This window comes from Glossina fuscipes, unplaced genomic scaffold (genome assembly GCF_014805625.2).
Source record: "Glossina fuscipes isolate IAEA_lab_2018 unplaced genomic scaffold, Yale_Gfus_2 222, whole genome shotgun sequence".
NCBI classification, from domain to species: domain Eukaryota; kingdom Metazoa; phylum Arthropoda; class Insecta; order Diptera; family Glossinidae; genus Glossina; species Glossina fuscipes.
This window is the reverse complement of record NW_023998565.1, coordinates 2631335-2658324: the sequence shown is the minus strand read 5'-3', so window position 1 is coordinate 2658324 and position 26990 is coordinate 2631335. Positions and strand designations below refer to the sequence as shown.

Below are 26990 nucleotides of genomic sequence, written 5' to 3'. Positions count from 1 at the left end.
TATCAGACTAACTCTTTGAATAATTTTCAATTGTAAACAAATACAGACGCTTAATCTCAGTTGTAGCCAAATACAGACGCTTACTTTCAGTTGTTGCCAAATTATTTTTGAATTACCCTCATATATGACCAAATTCATAGTCGTTTTTTCAATGCAACAGCTGCTCTTTTTTTGTTTGTACAAAGGCATTAGATTAGGTCCGTATGTATTAATTTAGACCACGGTGTCACTGTAGCTTCTGTTCTGTCTTGTGCTGCTAAACTTAGCTTTCAACTTCCTAGTGTACTGTGTCATGCGTTGCTTCAACAGTGCTGACCTACATATTTCCGTTGTCCTCTAAGGATGCGTTTTTCTTCCGTTACTAATAAATAGGTTATCTTTGAATTTCGGTGCTGCCATTTTAATTGCTTGTCGCAACGTGCGATTAAAAATTTTCCTCTGCAGCGTCATTGTGCTGCGCGTTTTTGAAAGGAATATCGGTTGGAACATGTAAACTTATGTATTTTCTGTACTTACTCTAGTTTGTGTTTTATTTGGAAATTTATCTGATCTTTTGCATGGCTTGGAGCGCAGAAATTGTTTATGGATTGGAAAATGGTCAGAAGAAAGATCAAATAATGAACCACAGAAGCCTTGCTCTTTTGTAATTTTTTCTGTTTACAGCGAAAGCAATCGAGTGTACGATTTTATTTAAAACGATGGCTCGAAATGTTGGTCGACCGAACTTGTTCTTCGTTATTTCTGTTTATAGCTGCCTTATTCCGGGGGAGCCACACCATTATTTGTCTTTGACGTTACAATCACCTGCAAATATAAAATGCGCACCCAAAGTTGAAAAGTATTCATGAGATAGCTCCTTGTGATGATGTGGAAAACATGGAGGGTAGTACAATAAGCAAATTAATATTTTTACTTTAACCTCTGTAAGGCAAAAAGTTGTCACCTGAATAGCGTTGCACGAACTAGCACGAACATATTTATGTTTTTGAACGTATGAAACTGTGAAAACGTTGTATATGCGTTCTAGAGCTCCTGTGTATAGCTCAGAATTTATATGATTTTATATGATGTAGTAAATTCCTCATCTCTTTCCTGCCTTCTCTCAATGAATGTTAACGCCAGACGAGTTAGAGAGAAAGTGATGAAACAGTAACTGCGCAATTTGTAAAACATATCTAAATCTCATCTTCTCTTATGGTCGCCTGTAGTTTCAAGTCGATCTGTCAACTCATTCCCAAAAAAAAAGGCAAATTTAACTTTCCTACATCACAAACCATTATCTCAAATTGGAAAAATGTTTAAAGTCACTTAAAAGTGATGGAAATTTGTAGTAACATGCATGTATATATGTATATGCCTGCACATCTTACATATAATATATACATATATACATGGATGCTATTCATGCTATTTTCATTTAAAAATGATTTCGTGTGAAGAACCCTTTCTGTAAAAACTCAATCCTGGAACATATATTTTTGCCACTTTTGCATATATGTCTACCCCTATTTCACCATTGGTACGAACAATCTCGGTGAATAATGTGATTGAGAGTTCGTTGTTCAATGCAGTAAGAATGCTCGAATATAATCCCAAAAGTTTAACAGAATTTAATTCCAAGATCTTTGTGGCAAGATCACCTACGTATTATGAAGCAAGCTTACATAAGTATGATTAGTGATATTAAAACAAATGTTACAGTCAACAATAATAATGAAAAAATAGTACCAAGAGTAACTGATGACCCCAAGAATCCGACAAACAATGGATCGACAACAACTGTGGCTCCTGCTACTAACTCTACGCAGAATTCGACATCAGCAGTAACCGAACCGCCTTTGCCTTATCACCATGCAGTGGAACAGGAACACAACTCGTCCCTCTCCTTGTTTTTCGTTATTTGCGTTATTATGCTGGGCATACTACTGATTCACTTTATGTTTCAAACTGGTTTTCAATATCTTCCCGAAAGTATTGTTGTAGTATTCCTAGGCGCTTTAATCGGTCTCTTCCTTAAAGTCATGACAGGGGAAAATGCCAGTTGGAAACGAGAAGAAGTATTTTCGCCTACCGGCTTCTTTTTGGTTCTACTACCACCAATTATTTTTGAACCGGGTTACAATCTTCATAAGGGTAACTTCTTTCAAAATATTGGCTCAATTTTAGTGTTTGGAACCACTATATCAGCTTTAGTCATAGGGGCTGGAATATAGCTTTTGGGCTTAGCTGAAGTAGCTTATCGGTAAATATCCAAGATGTGCAAGAAAAGAATTTAAATTTTGTCTTCTTTATAATTACAGTCTAAATTTTTCGGAATCATTTGCCTTTGGTTCTCTTATTTCGGCAGTGGATCCCGTTGCCACAGTAGCCATATTTCACGCATTGGACGTTGATCCTGTACTGAACATGTTGGTTTTTGGTGAGAGTACACTAAATTATGCTATTTCCATTGTTTTAACTACTACTATCACGCAATCGGCGAACAGTCGTGCTTATGTCCAAGGAACTACCGGTGAAGCCATATTCTCGGCGTTAAAAACTTTCTGCGAAATGTTTTTTGCCTCTGCTGGCATTGGGGTGATTTGCTTTAATTTCTGCTTTATTACTTAATCATATCGATCTGAGAAAGCATCCTTCTTTGGAGTTTGCCTTTATGCTAATTTTTACCTATGCTCCCTACGTTTTGGCTGAGGGCATTCATCTTAGCGGAATAATGGCCATATTATTCTGTGGTATAGTGATGTCCCATTACACTCATTTTAATTTATCCACTGTTACACAGATTATTATGCAACAAACCATGCGTACTCTAGCCTTTATAGCCGAAACTTGCATGTTCGCTTATCTCGGTTTGGCGATTTTCTTATTTAAACATCAAGTAGAATTGTCCTTTGTATTTGGGCTATTATCCTTTGCCTAATAGGAAGAGCCTGTAACATTTTTCCTTTAGCTTATGTGGTAAATAAATTTCGTGAGCATAAAATCACAAGCAAAATGCAATTTATTATGTGGTTTTCTGGCTTAAGAGGAGCCATTTCCTACGCTTTGTCTTTGCATCTCGACTTATCAAGCGACGAGACACGCCACGTTATTATTACTACTACTTTGATTATAGTGTTGTTCACTACATTAGTATTCGGTGGATCTACGATGCCTCTGCTAAAATATTTAAAGCCGGGAAAAAGACGTTCGCGTCTTTCTACGGGAAATGTCGTCGAAGGGCCTAGAAAACGCAGCGGTTCTCGCAAACGTGCCAAATCGATATCATTATCGAAAAATTATTTAAAGAATGTAAGTAAAAATGAAATGTGCGGGCTCTAATAATAATCATTAAAACAAAAATTAGTGGAGGTTCAATCACCTATCACGAATAATGCTAAGAATATTATTACGTTTCTAGGTGACGGCATGTCAGTGCATATAGATGCTAAGATAGATCGAACGTACACGCATCATAAAAAATTTAAGTAGCCAACATAGTACACGGAAATCTTCAAGGCCTCATCCACCTGCAACTACCGTAGCAACAAATCAACATCGTCACCAATCACAGAAATAACAGCAACCGGAACACTCGACACCAAATTATCATCCACATCAGCACCATCACCATCGCCATAGCGTGCAGGATCAGCAACAATCGCCTTCAACCAAACAACCTGCTGGCAACAGTACTACAGGCAGTAATTTCAGCACATATGCTACCGTAACTGCAACAGCTCAGCATAGTAAATCTTGTTTTCAGCCTGCTCCGCAAGCGTACATAAACCAGATTCCAATAAATCTAGCATCAAGCGGCCGCTCAACGATGATAAACAGTGAATTCGAATTCTCTGCCAACACGGGTGGTGGAAGTAATAATGAGGGCAGCAGTAGTCGAACGCCTTTCGACTTGGCCACGGAAGCGTTAAGAGGTTCACGACCCATAGATCGCGAAAGGTTGCTAAACTTGGTGCAAAGAATTGCAAATGAAAATCAACAATATCGGATACAAAATCAGCTACTCAAAGGTTGCTCGACTTACGGAATGAACAGATTAGACAGCTTAGTCACAAGGTGCAAGTTCGATGACACCAGCTAGAAGACAGGGCGGAAGCTAGGAGTATAACAAGCCAAAGATATTCTCTTCTCTAAAACCTCTTGAGTATACACAGAATTTGCCCGGCTAGCTCAGTCGGTAGAACAGAGACTCTTAAACTCAGGGCGTGGGTCGAAGCCACACGTTGGTCCGTAGTAGTCGGCCGTCGGGGGTATAGTTGGTCTGTCCGCGGACTATTTGACGTACACATTCCATATCGCAGGCGATATCGATGGGTCCGAGCTGTAACGGCCGCGAACAAACCTTGGGTAGGGTGTCTGTCGGTCTGTGTCAACCGCAAGGAGCGGAATCACGGCATGCCGTTAGACAAATCATGCGATTTTGTGGTACCGCTAATAAATCGTATGATCTTGCGGGGTATGTTTATTTTACTCTTCTCTGATTTCCTTGTTTACAAGTACAGGCAAAATAGTATGACTTTGCGGTACTCCTTTTTTTTCCTTTTGCTTTTGCAAGCATAGGCAAAATCGTATGATTTTGCGGGATCTATGCTTGCTCTTGTGCGAGTAGCGGCAAGCCGTTATAGAGAGAGCAACAGGAAGAAGAAGAGGGAAATTGAGTAAGAATGAGAAGTCTGTCTGCTTTTTAATTTCAAGATAGCGAAGAGAACTGTTTGGCATCTGGTGAAGTTCGGACGGGCTTTCGAGCTCAATATAAAACGGATAAATAAAAAATAATTGTGAAGACTATCCCTCAAGGGTAACAAAAGGACTAGCATTAGCTGACTGTGAATATTAAAATTTACAAGGAAGTATGCATTACGATAATCAGCGTAAATAATTAATTATCAATACAATAAAAAGAAATAAATAGAAAAATACGCGAAAGAAAAATTTTGTGCAATTGAAGTTTGAAATAAATTAACTCGGAAAATATCGAAATTCAGAAAAAAGAATAAATTTTAATTAACACCTCAAAAGAAGGATAAATTTTAATTAGAACCTCAAAGTAAAGCGACAAAAGCGACGTGAATGACGTCAATGTGTCTTTAGTTAAAATTAGCAAAAGCTAAACCACAAAAATGAAGTCTAAACTTTTTTTATCAAAGAAAAGGAAAAAAAGGTGGAACAATTAGAAGAAGCATAAGAGAATCAAGGCAAGGGTAATGGCTGCACCGTTCTTTGAATACGTTTTTTTGTCCAACAAGAAGCAAAAGGTTTTCTTATCAAGTGAATAACGTAGAAGATTATTGGTTAAAGGTGACCTTCATAAACAAATGGTTGCGAAGTATTAATGAAGTGTTGTGGAAAGTTTTAGCAGAACATAGTTTTATAATAAAAAGAAATAGCCAAGCGCATTTAATAAATTGTAAAGAAAAAAAATACACTCCAATAAGTTATGAAAAATTTAGAATTCTGCTTAATTCCATAAGACAAAAAAATGTCTACCTAAATGCCTTGATTGTAGCACTGATGTGCACCTGAACTATTATTACATTTTATCTTTTATTTGTGCGTTTAATAAATGATCGAAAAAAAACAAAAGAAAAAAAACAAGGAACAATGTGTTTGCCTCAATCAAGATGTGTTAAGAGGAAGAAGAATACTTTTCCAGTAGCTTATGAACTACGTGCACCCACATGCACCTACATCCCAGCTGTGTTGTGATTGTGCCGACGACGTAAGACGAACTTCCTACTTCCTTGCCGTGGACAGGAGCCGCCGAAGGAGACAGCCACGACATCGCGAGAGGATTGTATTGTAAGTTACTTTAGTTATTTATTCCCCTGTTGTTTTGTGTCCCCGATGAGTAGTTAAGCGCTACAGCTGCCACCGCTGTAGCTGAAAGGATAAAGGGGGTGTGCATATGTAGGGCCGACGCCAGACGACGACCGACTGACTTACAGTGGACAGACAGACGGCAGACAACCGACGGGACTCTTCTTTTTATTTTATTTTTATTTCTTTGTCAGAAAAAGACAAATACTCAGCCGGCAATGAAAGTAACGAGTCTCATGACAAGGTATTTAGAAAATTTTTGTTTAGCAGCTTGTAATTTACGGAATTGTGCAGTGAGCAGCTTGTTCCACCAATGTTCTGGTGAGTAGGAATCGAAGATTTGGATGTTCGGTTTAACTTCATTTATTTCTCGTTGAAATGAGCACTGAATGGACTCGACCTGTGGCTCAAGACATTTGTGCATAAGATTGTTTAGGAGTTTTTTCCTCGAGATAAAATCATTTATCTTGGAAGAGGTAATAAAGGTGGCGCTAAAGAGAATGGGAAGGGGGTGACTGTTTCCCAGAAAATAATTTGTTGACCTCCCGTTTGAACGTAAGATTGGTTGCGTTAGTGAAAGTTAGATCCAAAACGCTACCACAACTGTTGGTTGTAGAGTGCACATTGGTTGGGGAATTATCATTGAGACAATAGAAATTACTGACTTCAATGATTTCTTGCAAGGCTTTGCCTTTATTGTTTGACACGGAGTCACCAAAGCAAGGGTGTTTTGCATTAAAATCTCCTGCAATTATGACATTGTGGAAGCTATCAAGCATATCACAGAGGCGATTAAAGTCATCCCGGAAAGATTGAATAAGGGTGTTAGGTTTGAAATAGCAAGCAGCAATAACAATATTAGTTTTTAGGGAAGAGGTTTTGACAATAATAATGTCAGCAGCTGATTTAAACGGGGTTTGTTTGAAGGAGATGTCTTTCCTGGCAAGGATGGCAACACCTCCATAGCCGTCGCTTCTACATTTATAAGCGGAGCTGTAATTTGAGATTTTGAGATCGGAAATGTTGTCGTCGAACAGAAAGATTTCACTCAAGATGGCGAAATCAGTTCGGTTGGAATTTATGAAATAATCAAGCGAATGGGCATTCAGCCTGAAGCTTTGTATGTTGTATTGTAGAAAGGAGGTCATTGAGAGATAGTAGGGCATGTTGAGCCTAGCTCAGATGGACTCTGTTTTAAGAGATCAATTTCTGATTTGAGGGTGAGTATTTCTTCCTGTATAGTTTTGAAATTTGTTTCGTGATGAGTGGTAGTAAGAATTTTGAAGATCTTTTCCAAAATCATTTCCATTTCAGTAGATTTGCGATTATTGATGGATGTGTTCCTTTCATCAGGAAGGGGGAGTTTTTTTTGCTCATATGTGTTGCTGCTATGAGTTAAGGGCACCTTGTGAGATGTTCTTTGCATGGGTTTGGGAATACACGTTTTATTTTTGACAACCGCGTTGAAATTTTTTTTAATTAAAATGTTTGTTTCGGGAGTAGGGTCCCTAATATTGTTGGATTGAGTGCTATCCTTCAACGCCGGGTTGTTGAAGAATTTTTCCTTATATTCACGAAGGATTAGTTTTGAATAGTAAGGATTCTTTTAAATTTTCTTCTCTCTTTCTTTTAGGACAATCGCGAAAGGTTACGTTGTGGTCCAAAGACCCATAAACCAAACATATAGCTGTAAGGACAAGCCGGTGTCTTGCTACAATTTAAGCATCTGCCTCCCTTACTTTTACACTATTTTGCGATATGATCAACACGGCCGCAGTTATAGCATAGCTTGACCGGGCGGATGAAATAATCAACCGGGATGTTACAGTATTTAAATCTTATAGATTTAGGGATTAGTTTACCTTTAAAGCCAATCTTAAGGCTGTTAGTGGGAATAAAATTTTCTCTATTGGTAGAATGCCTTGTGAAGTCTTGTAACTGACAGGACTTCGATGTCTGAGTTAGCTGACTCTTCCTTGAGTCCTCTTCCTTGATTGTGGGTGGAATATTTTAAAAATTCCGAATTTTTCGGTAAATATTTTAGGAATATAAGCCTTGCTTGACTTTGAGTGGAAATTGTTCTTTAAAATGAAATTTTTTGCATCATCAGCAGTGGCAAAACAGAGTTTGCCTTTGCCATTGCTGAAGGTTTTTATATTAGTCAATCCATCCAGTTTGAAATCTTTGATATATTGAAAGAAAAATAAGTCAGAGTTGAGACGAAAAGGCTCGTCTGGGTTATTGGGATTAGCTTTAATGAAGACGTAGGACTCACAAGTCACGTCATCACCGTAAACATTTCGACTTGAAGGGTGAGAGTTCTTTTCTGTTATCGAATTGCTGTTTTTATTGCTATGCTCAGCCCCGCTCTTATTGGGAGAGGAGAGATTACTGGTGGAGGGAAGGATCAGAGAGTTTGGTGGGGTGGTATTGCAATCCACAGACAAGTCTTTTAAGGGTGAAATTTCCTTATCAATGATAATTTTTTTCAAATTATTTTTTTGGTTTGACATTTTTCTTTTAGAAGAAGCTCTACTTTGCGTAGTTCGAACAAAATTTTTGAAATGTTCATCGTTCGAAATCAATTTTGTTTTGCCTCAACCCCTTTTAGGGCGGGCGATTTTTACCTTTCGTGCTGGATTATAGGCAAAGGAAAAAAAATCAACTAACTTGTCGTGAAACAAAAGCGATAAGCAAATTAGCAGGTACCCTTTAAGCTGACTGCGACAGGGGATACGAAAAGTCTGGTAAACCAAAAGGTTTGGAAATTCAGCTAAGATCGGCGCCACTTGATGTCAGTGTAGTCGTGAAATGACAGAGTCGGTTTTGTTGGGATGATGTTGTATACAGTAGATGGTGCTGCGCTCCTACGTAGGAGCACAAAGATATTGAAAATTTTGTTGATTTGTGATTGCCGCAAAATTGAGGTTAGTGAAAGGCGGAATCGCTGCTTGCACTGCTTAGAAGCACAAAGGTGTTGAGATTGTTGTCGATTTTGTGCAAATATCGCAAATCGACTACGTATGCCCTTGATGAGCTCAGTAGTTTTCGAAAAAGAAAGTTTTTGAGAGAAAAAGTTTCTGCACAGAAATAAGAGCGTCCTATTTCGTACAGGGTTGCCAGGAGAATCGATGCAACAGCTGTTAAAAAATACAGACTAACTTTTTGAATTATTTTTAATTGTAAACATATACAGACGCTTACTCTCAATTGGAAACAAATTCAGACGCTTTCTCTCAATTGTGGCCAAATTATAATAGTTTAAGTCAATCACAAAAAAAAATTATCTTTAAGAATGAATTTTTGTATATGGATATTGTATATAGCGTTTGTTGGCCGGTAAGCTTGGATAATCTTTCTTTCCAAGCATTAATCAAAGACAACGAAGACTTTTAGAGCCCAAATTTAGGTTTCTTTAAGTTCTTGCAAAAATTGCATTTTTATTAAAAGGAAATTTTACAATACTTTATATATCATATATTATAAATACAGTTATCATTAAAAAGAAAACAATCAAAATAATTTCTTATATTTATTCTTTTGTTTTATTACAATCGTATTACTATAATATAGTTTTCTTTATTAAAAATTTTCTTCGTAAAATAAAATCCTTGTGTTAAAACTATAACAAAAATATATTTTGATTTAAATACTTAATAAATAATTCGATTCCTTGTTAATAAATATTTTAAATGAAAAAAAAGAAAAAAGCAAGTAAAAAAATATATTCACAACACAATATCTAGCTGGTAATAACGACTGCCTGTATCAAAGCTATGAAGTAGAAGATGCTCCTATAGCTGATTATTAAAATACATCTGAGATTCCTTACAACATAATGTTCTCAAACATATAAACGAGTATTGATTCATATGCATTTGTTCGCTTATCTGAGATGTTATCATGTTAATTGATGTTTTAATGAATTTATTGAATACATCAAAAATGATCACAACTTTTATCAATGACGTATATAAACATGCATGTGAACCAACTTACCGCAAGAAGCACAGCATGCCTTCAATAATTGGTAACTCTTTGTCATTAAGAAAGAGAAGAACAAACTGTGTTACAACTTTCCATTAAAAGTCTAGAATTACCCGAATTTGGATATCGTTATCATTACGAACTACTACATCTTTCTAGCTTTGAGTGTTGCTTTGTATTAATATTTTAAAACTTAATTCCAGTAAAATCGCTGCTTGCATAATGAGAATTTGGTTTTTCTTATATGTATTAAAGCTTAAATAAGATTTTTTTTTTTTTTTTTATCCGCCTGAGTAGCCGAAGGCGAGGAATCTCGACTAGCAAGTCAATGGTCGGGGGTTCGAATCTCAAGTGCGGTAGAGTTTTTAATAATAAAAGCCGATAGCCTTAGATGCTAGTGCTTTTAAGAGTTTAGTCTTAGAATTTATTTCTCTGGCGAAATTAATAATAATAATAATAAATAAGACTTTTAAAGCACTCGCATAGTGTACGGCTTCATTTCAAGTAATAAATAAATTGTGGGCTTTATTAACTGATACAAAATATAGTTTTCTACTCCCTTTTCGCTTAATCAATACATTAAATCAAAGTATTCTATTCATTAACAAATATCGGAAGGTTGGCATCGGATATCTTTGACAATGTTTGTTCTACCGTAGCGCTACTGTATCGCTATAGTTAATATTGGCAACTCTACAACCGGTTTGTCATTGTCAATAAATACGACCCACCTAAGATTTGCATTTGGAATTTCTTACTAACAAACAGGAAAATTATTTTAAAGAATTTTTAAGACATTTTTGCTGCGACAGAAGTTGAGTTCTCTTTTCATAAAAATATGTCTGTTTGGACTCCGTTAGAATCAAACCCCGAAGTGAGTTAAAGTAAAAATGTAAATTCTCCTTAAAAGCGGTGATAACGGAGTTACAATATTTTTTACCCTCGTCATGAGTCATTGATGGACAATTTATAATTTTTTTATGAAAAATTAGGTATTGACCAAATACATACACACATTTGGGGTTAGGAAGGAATGGATAATCACTGATGTAATGGGACTGGAACCTGAGATGTTGGAATGGATACCGAGCCCAGTTAAATCTATTATATTATTGTTCCCTTGTTCTGAAACGGTAAATTAACAAAGTTGCAGGTTGGAGAAGTTCTTATTTTTATTTCTTTTTGTTTACTAACAAAATAACCAGTATGAGAAACACCGTGATGAGGAGCAGAAACGCTTAGCCGAAGAAGGGCAAACTCTTCCCAATGATTTGTTTTATATGCGACAGTTCACTCATAATGCTTGCGGAACAATAGCTCTCATTCATAGCATAGCCAACAACAAAGAGTATGTTTTAATAGTTAAATCCTATAGTTTTTTTCTTATAATTTTCGTTTTCAGAATTATGTTGGACGATGGCATTCTGAAAGATTTCTTAGAAATGTCGAAGGATATGACACCAGAAGAACGGGGAAAGGCCTTAGAAACTGATAGAGCCCTACGCGAAAGTCATCAAGCTTTAGCCCAGGAAGGCCAGACAGTTGCTGATCCTAATGAAGAAGTTTATCATCATTTTATCGCTTTTGTTAACAAAAATGATACTTTATATGAGCTTGACGGACGTAAGATGTTTCCGGTTAAACATGGTGCTACGAACAATGAGTCTTTTCTTCAAGATGCTGCTCGCATTTGCAAAGAATTTATGGCTCGTGATCCACAAGAATTACGCTTCACTGTCCTTGCTTTAAGTGCTGCTACGAATTAATCCTTATTTCTTTTATAGTTTGAGTAAATTCGCTGTCCACGTAATAGGAATTTGCTTTCTTTAACGTGCTTTAATACTTTAAAACTTGCCTAACCTATGCTTTGATTTCCAATACTAAATAAATCATCAGTTTTATGAATTCCTTGAAAATTTATTTTTTTTTAACATTCAATTCTTCATTAAGAAATAAAAACATAAGGTATAAAAATGAGTCCACATATTCGGGATATTCCCAAGCCGAAACGCAACGTATTAAGTCAGCTTGACAAAAGCAGTGAGGCAAGTTTTCTAAAAAAGAATTTTCCTGAAAGAAAAAATGTATCACAACTCTCTTTTTCTTACCCAAAACATGCTTTTTAATTTTGTATTCTTCATTATATCTCTGGGAAAGCTCTACCAAGAAATCGGCAAAGTGATCTAAACACCAAGAACGATACAAGATCTCACTATTACTTCTTGGCAATTTTCTTAATGATTCAATTTGTTTTACGGAATCTTTAACATTGTTGACAACGTCTTGAAATACGCCTACTATAAGCGATAATTTTTGGTAGCGATCTATCAAATCTTTGGGATATAATGTGGAATCGGTTTTGTCGTTTTCATTAATCGCTGTTAATAATGTCCCTGTCTTGATAGCCTCTATAGTGTTGCATAAAGCCAGGCCACGTTTTTCAGCCACTAACCATTTAGAAAAATTGTCCTGCGTTGTTTTTACTATTAATTCTAAGCGAGCTCGAAAGATAGCTATGTTTGAATCGGTGTTTATGGGTTGCCTGGGAACCTGAGGAGTACTTTCCAAAACTGTGTTACAAAACTATTTAAGCAAACAGAATAAAAAAAGACACTCAGTGGGAACTTACAGCGTACCGGTGTTAAAAAGCCACTTTCAAAACAATCTTCCTTTTTATAGGGAGTAGAAATCATATTGAAAATAAAGACGTCTTAAAATAATGTTAAATTGTTATTTATAAACTTTCAATTGTATAATATATGCGCTTAACAGAGAGTGCAGCATTTCATATAAGTGAAGAGCACTGTTATGATTACTACAGTAAAAAATCTTGTTTCAATAATTTACTGCGTTCTCTTCAATTTATATGAATATTTCTGATCTTGACATAACTTTGGTTTTATTGATCGTCCGTTTTGTTTTTTTAAAAATAAGGAAACTTTTCGGGAAAATTAAGTCATTGGCATGACAATATGAAATTATTCAAAAAAATAAAACGTTAATGTGCGTTAACACCACTTGTAATAACTCGTACATTTAACATGTTTCGAGAAACATGTTAAATTTATTTTCTTGTCTTTTTTAATTTTTTATTTTTAAAGTAAAAAATATAAATCTAGCATATCACAATCCCCATTTTAACAAAAATACGATCAAACCGAAAATTTTACTCTTTTATTGTCACATCTGTTTATTTATTTTATTTTATCTTCCTGTATGGCACATTTTTTGTTTAGCGTTTCTCTATACAGTCTTTGCAAAATCATGTGTATGCGAAATTTGTGTTGATAACTTCATGCAAATGTGAATGCACAAATGATATAATCGAATTGTTCTCTGTAATAAAGTGAACGTTAACAATTTTGCTGTGCAATTACAATTTCCTTAAAAGATTTTTTTGAGCTCCTTGGGATAAAACAAGGTGAGAATATTATAATCTTGAAAACTCCGTAGATTTCGTGGCAACATTAAAAGTGTTATGTGCGTTTGAAAGTTGTATGTTTGTTTAATATCAATCAAACTAAGCTAAAAAATTAAATCTATTATTTTTTGTGAAGGTAAACTATTGGCTGCTCTTAATTATAAGCCGGTAATAAAGTGTATAAAAACATTCAATTTTACTGCTAAAAAGTTAAATTTTTATGTACATTTTAAAAGTTTTCATATTTTTTTCTACACGTTTATATAAACCAGTGCTGGCATTTGCCTGAGCCAACATGTTAAACCGAAATGTTGTGTATGTTTGTTTATCCATCATTCACATCTTAGAAATGGTCGTAAACGTATAATAAACAGTACACAAATCCCTAAATAAAATCTGCTTCAAGGCACACGCAAGAATTTTATTAATTCAATTATTTATATACTACTTTACATTATTCTGCGTTGAAATGAACAGACAATACTAATGTTTTGTTTTCCTTTATTGTCAACGTTATGTCACTCATCTATATTTAGAGCTGTCTTTCGTTTTTTGTAGTTAAACCTAAACTTCTCTTTAACTAAATATTTGATATTTATGTTTTTTTTTTTTGCCTTTCAAATCATGTTGGTGTTCTATTATTACATATCTAGTCAATGCAGAAGAGATGCTTTCAGATTTGCAGTTTGCTATTATATTTGAAAGACAATAAGGACAAACTGGTAGTGACTATCACTGGAATTCTTTCCCATATATTTGAATCTTTTAGATGGTGATATTTTTCTTCATTAGTTGCTTTATGAATTGGGATGAATATACTATAACGTTTCGGCCCTTACGGCTTATATCGTGTATATGAATGAATAAAATAAATAAATGAATAAAATTGCTAATTTATGTTTCCCAATATATTTCTACATAAATAGCGATAGAAAGATCGTTAAAAAACGGGGCCTATACATATATCATTTTATTGCACTTGAGCAGCACAACAACAATGCAAAATGTGCTATAATTCACAATGGCACTGTCCACGTGTAAAAAGTGATCAGATATTTTTTATTTCAATTCTTTTGCTTATTTTTGAAAAAATATGGAAATTTTAATTGAAAAGTGGGCATGTATTATATTCTGCCTTGCAAAAAGAAAATTATCAATTTATGTTGCCGCCTGATGTGTACACACACAAGAGGAAAAAGTTTTGAAAGATTTTGAACTCAAAGGTCTAATATATATATGAGTTTGCAAAGTTTGCAAGAGAAAACTGCTGTGTCTTTAGATACCCTAGACAGCGTTGATGGCTTTGTTCAGGACATAACAAGTGGTCATTGGGATACAGTTTTAAAAGTATCCCAATCGTTCAAATTGCCGAAAAAAATGTTATTAAATTTATATGAATAAATTGCATTGAAATTCGTAAAATATAAATTAAAATTGTAATGTCAAAGTAAAAGTCAAGCATTGTTACATTAAGGAGGATGCATTGAGCATGCCTGACTTATATAATTTTCAAAGAATTGAAAGAATTGGCTAAGGAATGACAAAGCATCTATTGGCAGATTTGTAAAAGATACGCGAGCGAGATCAAAAACCTCCAACAGTTCCAAAGAACAAATTTTTTCAATCTCTTGAAAACGCTCATGGTCTTCCAACAACTGCATAGGCTTTCGTAATTTTATATGACGGGTAAAGTGTAACGAGGATCAAATCCGTCTCGGTAAACGCTCAAAACATTCTTTTAAATTAGTTGGTGGCCGCATAGCCGGTCTTAAACTATCTTCCATTTAGTTTAGGTAGTAAAATGTCAAATACGGCAAACATTTAGAACGATAAAAATAAACATTAGACTGACTTTTAAAAAAATTATTGTAATTTCTACTCTCTTTATAAATCCTTTATAAAAATACCTTCATCATTTCTTCATAGATGGTATTTAATTTAAAATGCTCTTCAATAATTTGAAATGTTTTGCTGTTGCCAAGATCAAAAACATCTGTTCTTGTTTCAAAGACGAGGACCTATATGTTTTGTTGTTGCCTAGAGTTGTACGAACTGTTAGTGCGTATTAAATCACTAAATGTTGCCAAAATTGCCAATCTTTGATATAATGACGATAATGAAGTTGAAATAACTAGTGAAGTGAAAATCTTGCTTATAGATAAGAAGAGGGAAGTCAACAAATACGATAATGAGTCTGGGGGTAAATGGTAGTTATTAAGAAGAAAAATCTTCTAGGGGCAAATAATCAGAGATTAACAAGAGCGCAGGGGCTGCATTGCTGGCAGGCTGAAGAGAAGCTGACAACCCAAACGAACGTTATGAACAGTACAGTATCGCAGTACACACAGAAACGTGGACATACATTATAAAAATGTTTGCCCAGCTTATGGACCAAAGACAAGTCTGTCTCTAAAATGTATGCGCGCTCCGCGTATTAACACTGTCCCGTACAACTGTCCTTAACATCTGATAGAAGTTTCAAGTTATTCGATTTGTTATTGTTGTAAGTCTTTTTGTAGGGTTTTCAAAATGGAAAAATAACAGATTCGTTGAAATTATTAAAATAGTGTCATAGTGATTAGGCAATAGTACAATCAAAGGGTCGACGATGCAAAGACCTTTAAACTGGAAGAGAAACAGTTGAAAGCCAGGCACGTCCGGAAAGGCCTTAAATCGCAATAATCGATAAAAGTATCAAAAAACTTAGGTTTTTGTTGTCAGCACTGATACATGGTTAAATGTTAGGGATTTATATGTAGAGACGATAATGGTATACCATTTCAAGCAATTTCCTTCATTTTAAACAACTTTTGACTAAATGTTTCGGAATCTTGCTCAGATCCAAACTAACTCAATTTCTTCTAAAAGGAAAAAACAATGTCACAAATTTTTTTTTTTTATTCATCTATGTTTACGATCCAAAAACAGACAATTTCCAGTAGTTATGAAAGACTTCAGTTTATCAACTAAGCCATATGACAAGGAACTCCTTTGAAATGTTAATAACAGTTTTATCAAGCATAAACTTTAAAGTGATGGTCAAAGGCTCGTCTCATTTTTTGACCAAGGTATTAAATATATATTTTAATCTAATGGGACATACCCCGGCGAAACGAAAAAGTTCAGTCGATCAGCTTTCGCTGCTATCTATAGTCAATTTACTTGATTTTCAGAAACCATTAACATTATTTTATAATCGACTAATGACGCGGCTTAAAAGTAAAATATCCAACAGGACTGCAGTAGCATATTTCTATACTTTGCTTATATTTAGAAACTCTAATATATAATGTGCAGTCGGTATAAAAAAGAAAGTATTAGAACTGCTCCTTGTTAATAGAATGAAAAATAAGTAATATGAGCGACGCTCTAGTTCTACTCTAGCGGCGGAGAACTGAATTATATTAATTTAGCTATAAAATGAATGAAAATGAAAGTGGAGAACCTTAAGTGAATATATGCGAAGCTTAACATTCTGATTTAGTTCCTATCGTTCGTTCATTTCCGTTTTGTCTAAAGAAAAACTGTCACGAGACGCTGAGTCGTACAAGTTCGTGTCGATACATGTACAGGATTTAGGTAATAATATCAACCAAACAAAAATCCTACTTGTCACTAGAGAATGTTCTTATAAAAATGCACTTGAAATTCGAAGTTAGTCGACTGAGAGTTAAAAATTGAAGGGCAGCGATCTCAAAACTTCGAGAAAAATATGAATTAAGTACAGTTAGATTTAAGTCGTTTTAATAGTGATTTTGTTCAAAAGAAAAAAAATCTTTTTATGCACATAAAATTTTCGACTCCCTTTTGGATATCACTCTTGAGCATCATTAGTGGGAGCTTACACCGCCAAGCAAAATTTGGTCAAAAGATGCACGCTGTGACATTATCCCTTAATTCGTTCGCGAACACTTCGCTTAATTAACATTTTTTTTGCGAGCATTAGAGCGATGAACGGTTGTTTCAAGAATCGTGTGATGATAAACTAAACCCATTTTAAAAATTGCTAATTATCAATTTCTGGGATGATTTGTGTTTCTACTGTTAGCAACTGACATTGCGTTTTTGAGTTATTTTTGAGTAAGTCTACTTTACATACATGAACTGAAGAGCTGTTTTCTTCATTCCCCAAAGCAGATTGACTGTCTCATCGCTCACGCCAATATTTTTTCTCGCCATCGTAAAAGAAGTTATCTCATTTACGTAAGCAAACCCCATCCTTATGCTAGACCAACTTTTTTTTCTTGTTAGCTACTCCATTGGAAAAGTAAATATCAGTTTGAATCCTCTTTGCTTAGAGTTATTTAGTCCGGCTACACATGACAAAGGTACGGTTCTTTTCGGATGGATTCCAGTTTTTCCAGTCGATGCACGGCAAACGTGGTGAAGTAAATGTTATCGTTAAAGTGGATCTTTTTTCGGATGTGAATAAATTTCGACAAAGCTCTTGTGGTATACCGTTTTTCCACTGTATGCGAATTTTTAATCCCAAATCGGCCTATATACTTTTAATAAGTCTTACGCGCATTTTAGCTAAAGCCTTGGAATTGCTTAACTATTTAGGTGATCCGTTCGACCTCCTTATAAAGTGTGGTGCGCTGCTATATTACGCTGATTGAATATGATGTCGACAATGTCTTCAATTATATACAAACTCTTTTATTTTTCAAGTCAATTGAATTGTGCCATCTGATCGGTAAATGCTTCAGTTTTCTTTGTATCCTATTAGCTATTATTATTTATGAGTTTTGCTTGTTAATTTCAGACGGTGATTGCGAAAGTTTTCTACCTTTAATGGATGAATTTCTTAACAGTACAGATTTGGGTGATTTGGTGATTAATAAATTGTTTCAGTATTTACTTAAATTAATTTATGAGTACATACACGACACTTATCAAAATTTAGAACCATATTTAAAGCAAAATGAAAATTCTTAATTAACGAATTCATAGAAATAATAAAAACTTTTTTACGAATAAAAAAGAAAAACAATTTTTGGATCAAGTCTTTTTTCCCGTTAATTGTAAATAGCAGACTTTTAATTCTCTTTTAATTCTCTTTCAATTCTCGCCAAATTCAGACTCTCTTAATTTTTAAAAATCAAACGGCAGGTCTCTAAAAATTAACAAAAACCACTCAGGATGTGCATAAGAAAAAATACATATGTTTTTTGATAGAAGGAAACAAAAGCTAAGAAATTCTCTCCGCTGATTGCGTGTGTCTGTTTAAATTCTCCTTGATTCGCTCGCTCTTTCGCTTGCTTCACCTTCAAATGTCCTCGTAAAACAAAGTTTGCCAATTGCATAAGCAAAGTATATTACACTACACTGAACACAAAAAATATATTAAATAAACTTACCTACATATTAAGAAGAGTGGTCTGAGTGGATCGGCGGACGATGTGGACTGTCTGAACTGTCTGATCTGAACTCTTGAGATCTTGTATTGTTACATATGGTACTGATTTGCATATTCAAAGATTAAAGAAGATGTGTGTAGCCCACCCTTACCGTTTGCAGACATTAGTGGTGATTTTTCAAACTGCTGGTAGACCTTGGCCACATAATGTCTATAGCATCATTATACATATGTTTTACGGAACGTCTGAATGTTACACGACGCAATGGTGAAGACAGTATGTACTCATTATACAAGTGGTGGGAGTAAAAATATTAATATAGTAATATATATGAATAAGAAGATAAAGAGAACAAAGATAGGAAAAAAGGTAGAAATACTATAATAGTAGCATAATAGCTGAGTTATTCGCAGGTTAGTTATTAAAGAGTTTTAGGCTCGCATATCGGTATAGCTTATTAATTCAAATAAGCCATGTAGCACCTTATTTTAAAACTCTTCGACATAGTTCTCCAAATATATCATTTAAAGGAAGAACATTGCTAAACTAAAATTTATTGAAAAAGAAGAAATTGAATTGATTACAATTTAACAAGTCAAGTAGTTGCTCATTTACTCTCAGATGACTGTGAATCGAGGTGGATTTCAGGCCCGCAGTGAGTGCAGCTAAGCATAATTTTAAAGAAAACAGAGCTTTTTTATTCTTTATAAAGTTTTCATTCTTGGAAAACTGCTTTTACTGTTCGTTACAACCAATAAAACTTGTTTAGCGCTTTGCACTTAATATGTAGACCAAAAATTAAAAGAAAGCGTATTCTTAATAGTCAAATTGGTTTACCTTAACGGAATATTGCATTATCAAGGTCAATATAAAATAAAACAAAAGAATAGTGTAATGTTGCCGCAACATTTATCACTCAATTGTTAGCAAGTTACGCTTTTAGTTTGTTTCAGATTTTCAGCTTTCTGTAGGTATACGGAATTTTTTTTGCGGATATTTCCGCTGATGTGTACGGCATCACTATGTTTATTTCTTATTCCTAAGGCAAAGATAATTTAGTACCTTTGAGACAATGTCATTAATTTGGTACAATTTTCAAAAGTGGGCGAGAGTTCGACTTCCCTTTTGAAAGGAAAAGCTTTACTCAAACAATTACGTCCACTAGCGAGTTTTTTAAAATGCTCAATGGTTGTGTGAAAGTATTTTAAAATTACGAATTCAACCTCGAAACCATTCGAAGTCATTCTGTAATTTTTTCTATTTACAATTCTTCTTCTAACTCTGAACCCGGCGTATTGTTTAGATTAATATTTGGTAGCGCGCACCCGAGACCATTCTGAGACAGAGTGTGCTTATTGTAAAAGTGTATCTTTAGAAGGGTGCTTGACATTTCTCATGACATTCCGATTTGCTTATGCGTGAGAACTTCCCACTGCTACTGAGCAATTATTTCTTTTAAGCAGGCTGCATAGTCTTATTTGCAGATAAGGAGGGACATTGAAAAGATCTCACCAAAATCTTGAAATCTTCGGCAGTAGACTTCGGTAGACTTGTCTCGTGATAATATCTTCCGTTGATTTTCGATCTGATTTACACATAAGAGACATGTTTAATTCTACACACAGATACTTGTAGTAATGTATAAGTCGGGTATGAAATTTGAAAAGTAGTCAATAGCCGTTATTAATCTAAGGAAGGAAAAATCAACTATATATATATATATATATCAAGCCAGTCTTTCATTACGTTAAGTCCTCATCCCAAAATTTTTACTATTATAGATAAGCTTCACAGCTATCAATGTTCCAACTAAGTCTAATAACGATTTCTACATACTTGAAAGGTAACAAAATCGACTGATTCCAGCCAGCTCCAGGGCCATCATTCGTAAGACTGTATAAATTGGATTTTCTTAATGTTTCTTACGGTTTTAAAGCAAAAGTCTAAGGACGTTTATTATAGTAAATTATTTGTCATATAAACTATTATAAAATATCTCTCTATGATAAATATTTGCGTATTATCTAAAATTTATACAATAACATATTTACATGTGTTACGTTAATGCTAACTGCGCATAGTTTTATTAGAATGTATTCTCGAAACGTATTTGTTAGCAGCAAAAATCCTGAAAGGTTCCGAATAAGCTCACTATAGTATTTCTTATTTGCTTTTAAAATACCTTTAAAGAAGTGTTTTTTACACGCATGGAGCTTTAAAAATTTTTTCTTTGTACTAAAAACTTAAAAGTATACATTTGTGCCAAATTTTCATTCATTTATTTACGTATTTATTATTATATTTCATTTTTTTTATTTTTGTTATCATTTGGCCTGCGACTAAAAATAAAATAGAAAAGGGTACTGTTAAATCATTTATAATAATATTACAATAAATTAAAGTTATAAGTGATATCGAAAATCTTCATCAACTTAAATTGAGTATGAGTAGTCACTCGTTTGTAAGGCTTCCAAAAGAAAAACGAACTGAATTTCAATAAAGCATTCTATGCTTCGTCTTGTACTTTACGTCCAACAAACGGGTTATGAAAATACACACAACACACGCTGTTTGGAAAACTTACATGACATGCACATGTACATGTATTTACAGCAAACATGTTTATAAATGCAAATATTCGATGAATACCACATACATGCTTTCACAATAGTGAAATAGTAAACCTAATGCAGAAACCTCCGCTAGAGAAAGTCTACATGTTTTTTGTCTGCGTCTGTTTTGTGTTCATATGGAACGGGAAGAAAAGCGGCAGGAATTATAATCGCATTGATTGGAAAGATGGGAGTCACCGGTGTATTGCATATTACTAGTTGCTTTAACCAAGCTAAGTAATGCGACCAACAGTAACTTGTACAACTGAGTCCAAAAATGGGTGAAATACGCAAAAATTCATGATAATGCAATTTTCAGAAATGATGATGCTCAGCCTCCGTTGGCAAAACTCAACACTAAAGTGTGTTGTGCTACCCTCTCCACATGATTCTCCCCACTTTACTTTCCACGATTAGCAATAACTTGAATCGATGGTTTATTGTCTGTCCAAGCATGGCTTTAATTTAATTTAATTATTATAACACGGATCCTTTTTTTCTCTCTCTGAATAACAACAAAATGTAGCTACCAATGGCCATATAAAGTATTACCATTCTTTTAATATACGCTCTCTTTTCATTAAAATTAGCCGAGGTAATAAAAAAAAGAAGACGTATTTAAAGCTACAATACAATACCGCATTAATAATACTGCAATAGCGAAAAACTTACAAATTCCTCGCAAAAATTTCAAAGATACCTAAACGGAGTATAGAATGGATTGGATTTTTTTTCGCCGGTATTGGCGATGTTCGCATGTTCAGTACGAACGAGAACGAGCATAAATAAAATTAAAATACCTTGGAATCGTGCTTGCAACGTTAGAGAAATTCAGGCTTAGTGCAAAACCCAACAAATGCATTTTTTGGACAAGTAGCATAAATTTCTTTGTCTGTCTGAAGAAAAATTTCAAAATTTATGGGTATGGCATATTACTAACACAAACACATATCGAATCTAGCCAGGTTTACAAGCCCGATACATGGCATCGTAAACGGTGCAAACAAAAAAAAAAAAGCTCCAACGAAATGGTGCAACAAAAGACTAGTTTAATGGAGACAAAAAGAGATTTTTTCAAGTAATTTATTAATTAAACCATGAGGCATGAAACGTAACTGTTAGGGGTATATTAGAGCAAACTCACTATGACAAAACGGAGCGAAAAGTATTTCTCAATCTCTTTAATGATCACACACATTGTGGAAAAAAAGCAGTTCACCACTTTTACCCGTTAATCCTCAAACGAACATATCGCACAATTCACTAATCCCCATTGTTGGTGATCGGGCGGTTAACTCTTTTTATGCATTGAGGAGGTTACCCATTAGGAATAAGAGGGGAAGCCGGCTGTGTGTTTAGAGCGGTTTTAATCTTTTGTACACATTACAAGAAGCAGGGAAAACAGTTCAGTACCTATAATTGAATAATATGAACTTTGCAATGGCGTATCTTTCTTAAAATGCTATCTAAATAGTGAGAGAAATCTTTTTGATGAACCTATTGTAATAGTCTATCTCATACTTGTTAACTACGTATTTAAGTGCTGAAAATGAATTTTATCTAGTACATAACTGCTTAAATAGTATATGAATTTAAGCCTTTATTGTACATCAGACCATTTACATCTTAATGTGTTGAGTATCTGATTACAAACAAGATTTAATCTTAATTCATAAGCGGAACGATAAAGATTCACAAAATGAAGCATTGAGGAATAATTTTCGCATAAACATAAATAGTTTGCATTCAATCAACTATTCAATTTAATTCATGCCTTTCCTCGAACATCCAAGTGTCACACTCCTCCTACTAAACTACTCCTGCTAAGGTACCTCCATATACCTTAAGGTTCATTGGAATTATCGCATTAAGGTGTATAATGAAGTTACTGTAATGTCTTGGTAGGCGCACGAGGGGTTAGTGAATCAAATAGATCTTGTATACGAGCCCTGTTTCTACAATGATAATCACTTCACCCAGGCGCAACGGTTTACACAAAAGTACTCATTAATTTTTAAAGGCCAGCTTTACTTCAGACTTCATAAAAAACCGCTTTGTAATATACCGCTTAATTGCGATAAATGTTCACTTAGTTTGGGTGCCATTTCGATGATGCCATTAAGTTAATTAGCCATATAATATCTCAGAACTCGAAGTTTCTGTTTTGCGTTCGGACATTTAACAAATTGGATATGTACAAATAATCAAAAAAATGTAATTCGCTATAGACGTAACTTAAATTGTAGATTAATTTGAAAGCCATTTGAGTTCAACAATAAGCAAAAGCCATCACTAGAAGCCGGTTTAGAAGATTGATATTCTCATATACTTCAGATTATATGAATTTCGACGTACATTAAATGCTCTTACAAAAATAGACGCATTGTATTTCGTGACGTTTGAGTTGTTGTTTAAGACAAGCTTGGTAGAATATTGACAGGGCAATGTCAGTTAACAATCTAACGACGTAAATTTCCAATTACGGATCTGTTCGCCTGCTGATTCTAAAAAGATGATCTATTTTTTACTTTCATTCCTGAACATTACGTTGATTAATTTGAATTATGTTTAAGGCAGTTTCATCAATCATCCGAAACTAACACTTGAACAGAAGTTTCATCACCTCCGTAATAAGACGAAGAGCCTCAGCATGGAAGTGGTTGCACTTTCAAAGATGGCAATTTTAATCTTGCTTCAGAAACCATGAAAAATCAATGTAAGCGTAAGAAGCTTTTTGTTGAAAACCAAATAACAAAAATAAATTAATAAGTAGTTATAAAGTATATTATGTATTGAATTACGAACGCGTGATAAGTGGTTACACGCAAAACAAGTAAGGAAAACAGGAGAGAAATAGAGTTTATATATAAATCTAGCGCATAAATATTTGCGTTTAAACATGTGCTCGCGCGTGTGTCTGTGTGTTAGCGTTACGGATTCATTTATATATCTTATTTTAATGTATACGCTGCATTCAAACTCCAATAATCCGTAGTAGTTGCGTCGAACTGTAATAGAAGTGAAAAATAATTTCGAATAGTATAGAATATAATCCGTGGTGTAACATATTCAAATCGGATTTACTCGATCTCGATAACTATAAACCAGCACCTGAAGTATTGCACAAAATTATCAATTTGTTGTTCATCAATCTTTGAAGTCAATTAAAACGTTATCATCGATAATCCATCCCTTTTTCTAAAAGTGTAAGGGGTCCGTGGACTTAAACATAAGCAGTTGACAGTTTCTTTGGCAAAGAAGCTCAGTTTAGTCTTGAAAAAATGTACATAATTCATCTCCGTACGCTTGCTTCATTAAGTTGTTCCTTGACATTTATCACTAGATGTCTATAAATTTTTCCACGCTTTTATAGACAATGGAAGTTAAACAAGTCAAGAACGTAGAGTTTAAACCCGTTAGTTCAATTTTCTCACGAAAATGAATGAGGCACAAAATAGTGGTGGCAACCGAGGAGTATGCTTGCAAAGTTTGTTTTCATAGACGACTAAATAAACTATTATTGTAATTGTTTAATTTTATTGTATGCTTATGTTTACTGCTTTTTTTTTTATTATTGGCCTTATGGAACTTCATTAAGCTCAATACATTTTACCTTTAACGATAATCCAAATTTAAATCCCAATTCATCAATTTAAATACTTGGAGACATGTATAAATACAAATTTTCTTGGACAACAATATGACAGTTGCGATCTATATAAAACATTTAATTCGCACACCTACTATTTTACAACTATTTCTGACTTTTACTAATGGAGCGATTAAATCATTCTGTTTCGAAGGTACCGATATTGCATATAAAATTCATATCTTGAAATCTCGTAGTTCTGATCAATATAAATAAAACGAAAAAATCACTAAACTTCCTCCTATAGTAGACGTAAGTAAATGTTATACTTCGCCTAATTCAGTTAAAATTGTACGTTTTAAAAATGACACGAAAAATTGTGAGACATAAAAAACACAAACTAACAATTTACTGAATGCGTATGAGGTAATTGTCATCTGCAAAGCGATTTATCATTTACAAGGCGTTCATTTAAACAATTTTTATTTTTTAGTTTCAGTACACTCTCTATGATAACTTTTGAATTATATGTTAAATACCGTATAACAATAACAAATATATAAGATGTTCCAAAACACACCGTTGGCCAATACACCCGCCTTAAAATTTATCATAGGTCTTGGTCTATGTACAATTGGAGGGGCTATGCTTTTTGCCTATTTTAGAGCCCGTGATGACGACGACTCAGTGGATGAATGTGAGAAAAAAAAGATTGAAAAAAAGAAACCGAAAATCATGAATATTGAAGTGAAAATACCTAATCAGGATATACCCTTAATAGCAGGACGCAGTGGAGCTAATATAAAATCTATAGAAGAAAAGACCCAAACGAAAATAAATTTTAGGTAAGCAACAAGAAGCAAAATAAACCTTTGAGGAAATTAAATAAAACTTTTATTTATATTGCAGAGCTAAAGACGATTCGAGTCAATTGTGCGAAATTGTAGGCTATCCTGATAATGTTAAAGAAGCCCGTTCAATGTTGGCTAAAGAACTGGAGCGTTCTCCAATTATTACCCAACATGTTTACGTACCACAAGATGTTTGCGGTAAAATTATGGGTCGTTGCGGGGAAGCTATGCAGGAGATTTGTCGCATTTCTTTGGCCAAGGTTTCGGTAGAGTCTGGTCTAAATAATGTAAACAGCCGTCGCATTACTGTAACAGGCAATAATCGGCAAGTGAACATTGCCATCAAAATGATAGAAGATAAAATTGAGGAAGATATGAAATTGACACAAGCTGTTAAAGAAGCCGAAGAAATGCGTATGCCACGCCGTTCGCCGCTCAACAGCATTACATCGAGTTTGTATTCTTCTCAGAATTCTTTAAGTTCAAATTTGCCACCTCGCGAAAAGTTAATGGCTGCTAAAAATGATGAAAAGCCTATGGAAGTCTACGTTTCGGCCATAGCAACTCCAGAAAAATTTTGGGTGCAAATAATTGGCCCAAAAACGAAGCAGTTGGATGATTTGGTTAACAATATGACTGAATACTACAGTTCAAAAGAAAATCGTAATATGCATAAAATTGAGGAACCCTATCTAGGACAAATTGTAGCAACCGTTTTCAAGCATGACAATAAATGGTACAGAGCTGAAGTGGTGGGAATTTTGCCTAATCAATATAATCCGGAGGAATTGGTATTGGATTTGTATTTTGTGGACTATGGAGATAGTGAATATGTATTACCGCACGAGGTTTTCGAACTGCGAACTGATTATTTAACACTAAGGTGAGAAACTGTAAACAATGAAAAATAGAAAACTAATATTTATTGTGATACAGATTTCAAGCAGTTGAATGTTTTTTGGCTAATGTCAAAACTACGTTAGTAAATGATGATGGCATGTGGGACACGCGTTCTGTAGAAGCTTTTGAAGATATAACCCAAGGTTTATATTTTAAATTGCAAGAAATTCAAAATTATAAGAAAAATTTGTTTTGCTAGTTGCTCGATGGAAAAAATTAACAGCACGAGTAGTCACCTATAGGACCTATAGAGAACGTGCTAAAGCCTACAACAGTAATACAGACGCTCGCGAGGGTTCTCCTGTACCGGGAGTGGAGCTTTACGACATACAAGACGGTTAGTAAAGTTCCTATTTGTCTCCTAGCTTAAGAAATGAAATTTTGCTATTGTTACAATAATGTGGTATTAAAAAAAAGTAGCGAGATTAAACTTTATTCGATTACCCTGCTGCG

General features: G+C 34.4%; 3 protein-coding genes and 1 pseudogene across 3 annotated transcripts in view; 3 read left to right on the top strand and 1 right to left on the bottom strand.

The window, feature by feature from the left end:
- The first annotated feature begins 1670 nt into the window (after positions 1–1670).
- On the top strand, positions 1671–3424 carry LOC119642456 (annotated as a pseudogene).
- Positions 3425–10502: 7078 nt separating this feature from the next.
- Positions 10503–11718, top strand: LOC119642356 (ubiquitin carboxyl-terminal hydrolase). Its single transcript, XM_038041489.1, has 4 exons — positions 10503–10678; positions 10797–10937; positions 11010–11152; positions 11207–11718. The coding sequence occupies exons 1-4, from the start codon at positions 10643–10645 to the stop codon at positions 11568–11570; spliced, it is 684 nt and encodes a 227-aa protein (XP_037897417.1). The 5' UTR covers positions 10503–10642; the 3' UTR covers positions 11571–11718.
- Positions 11714–12871, bottom strand: LOC119642357. Its single transcript, XM_038041491.1, has 3 exons — positions 12434–12871; positions 11913–12374; positions 11714–11858 (listed from the first exon to the last, which is right to left on the bottom strand). The coding sequence occupies exons 1-3, from the start codon at positions 12495–12497 to the stop codon at positions 11722–11724; spliced, it is 663 nt and encodes a 220-aa protein (XP_037897419.1). The 5' UTR covers positions 12498–12871; the 3' UTR covers positions 11714–11721.
- Positions 12872–13124: 253 nt separating this feature from the next.
- Positions 13125–26990, top strand: part of LOC119642358 (tudor and KH domain-containing protein homolog) — a 17510-nt gene continuing 3644 nt past the window's right edge. Inside the window, exons 1-5 of the mRNA XM_038041492.1 lie at positions 13125–13225; positions 25280–25631; positions 25696–26520; positions 26574–26680; positions 26737–26874. Of these exons, the coding sequence (XP_037897420.1) occupies positions 25351–25631; positions 25696–26520; positions 26574–26680; positions 26737–26874 (1351 nt within the window). The 5' untranslated portion in view covers positions 13125–13225; positions 25280–25350. The remainder of the gene's footprint in view (positions 13226–25279; positions 25632–25695; positions 26521–26573; positions 26681–26736; positions 26875–26990) is intronic.

Excerpts from the sequence above, each read along its gene's own strand:
- LOC119642356 (XM_038041489.1), top strand. The coding sequence starts at position 10,643 with ATGTCTGTTTGGACTCCGTTAGAATCAAACCCCGAA. Across the intron at positions 10,679-10,796 it reads CGTTAGAATCAAACCCCGAA|GTATTGACCAAATACATACA; the intron begins GTGAGTTAAAGT and ends ATGAAAAATTAG. Across the intron at positions 11,153-11,206 it reads AGCATAGCCAACAACAAAGA|AATTATGTTGGACGATGGCA; the intron begins GTATGTTTTAAT and ends TTTCGTTTTCAG.
- LOC119642357 (XM_038041491.1), bottom strand. The coding sequence starts at position 12,497 with ATGATTTCTACTCCCTATAAAAAGGAAGATTGTTTTGAAAGTGGCTTT. Across the intron at positions 12,375-12,433 it reads CTTTTTAACACCGGTACGCT|TTTTGGAAAGTACTCCTCAG; the intron begins GTAAGTTCCCAC and ends TTTGTAACACAG. Across the intron at positions 11,859-11,912 it reads AATTAAAAAGCATGTTTTGG|AAAACTTGCCTCACTGCTTT; the intron begins GTAAGAAAAAGA and ends ATTCTTTTTTAG.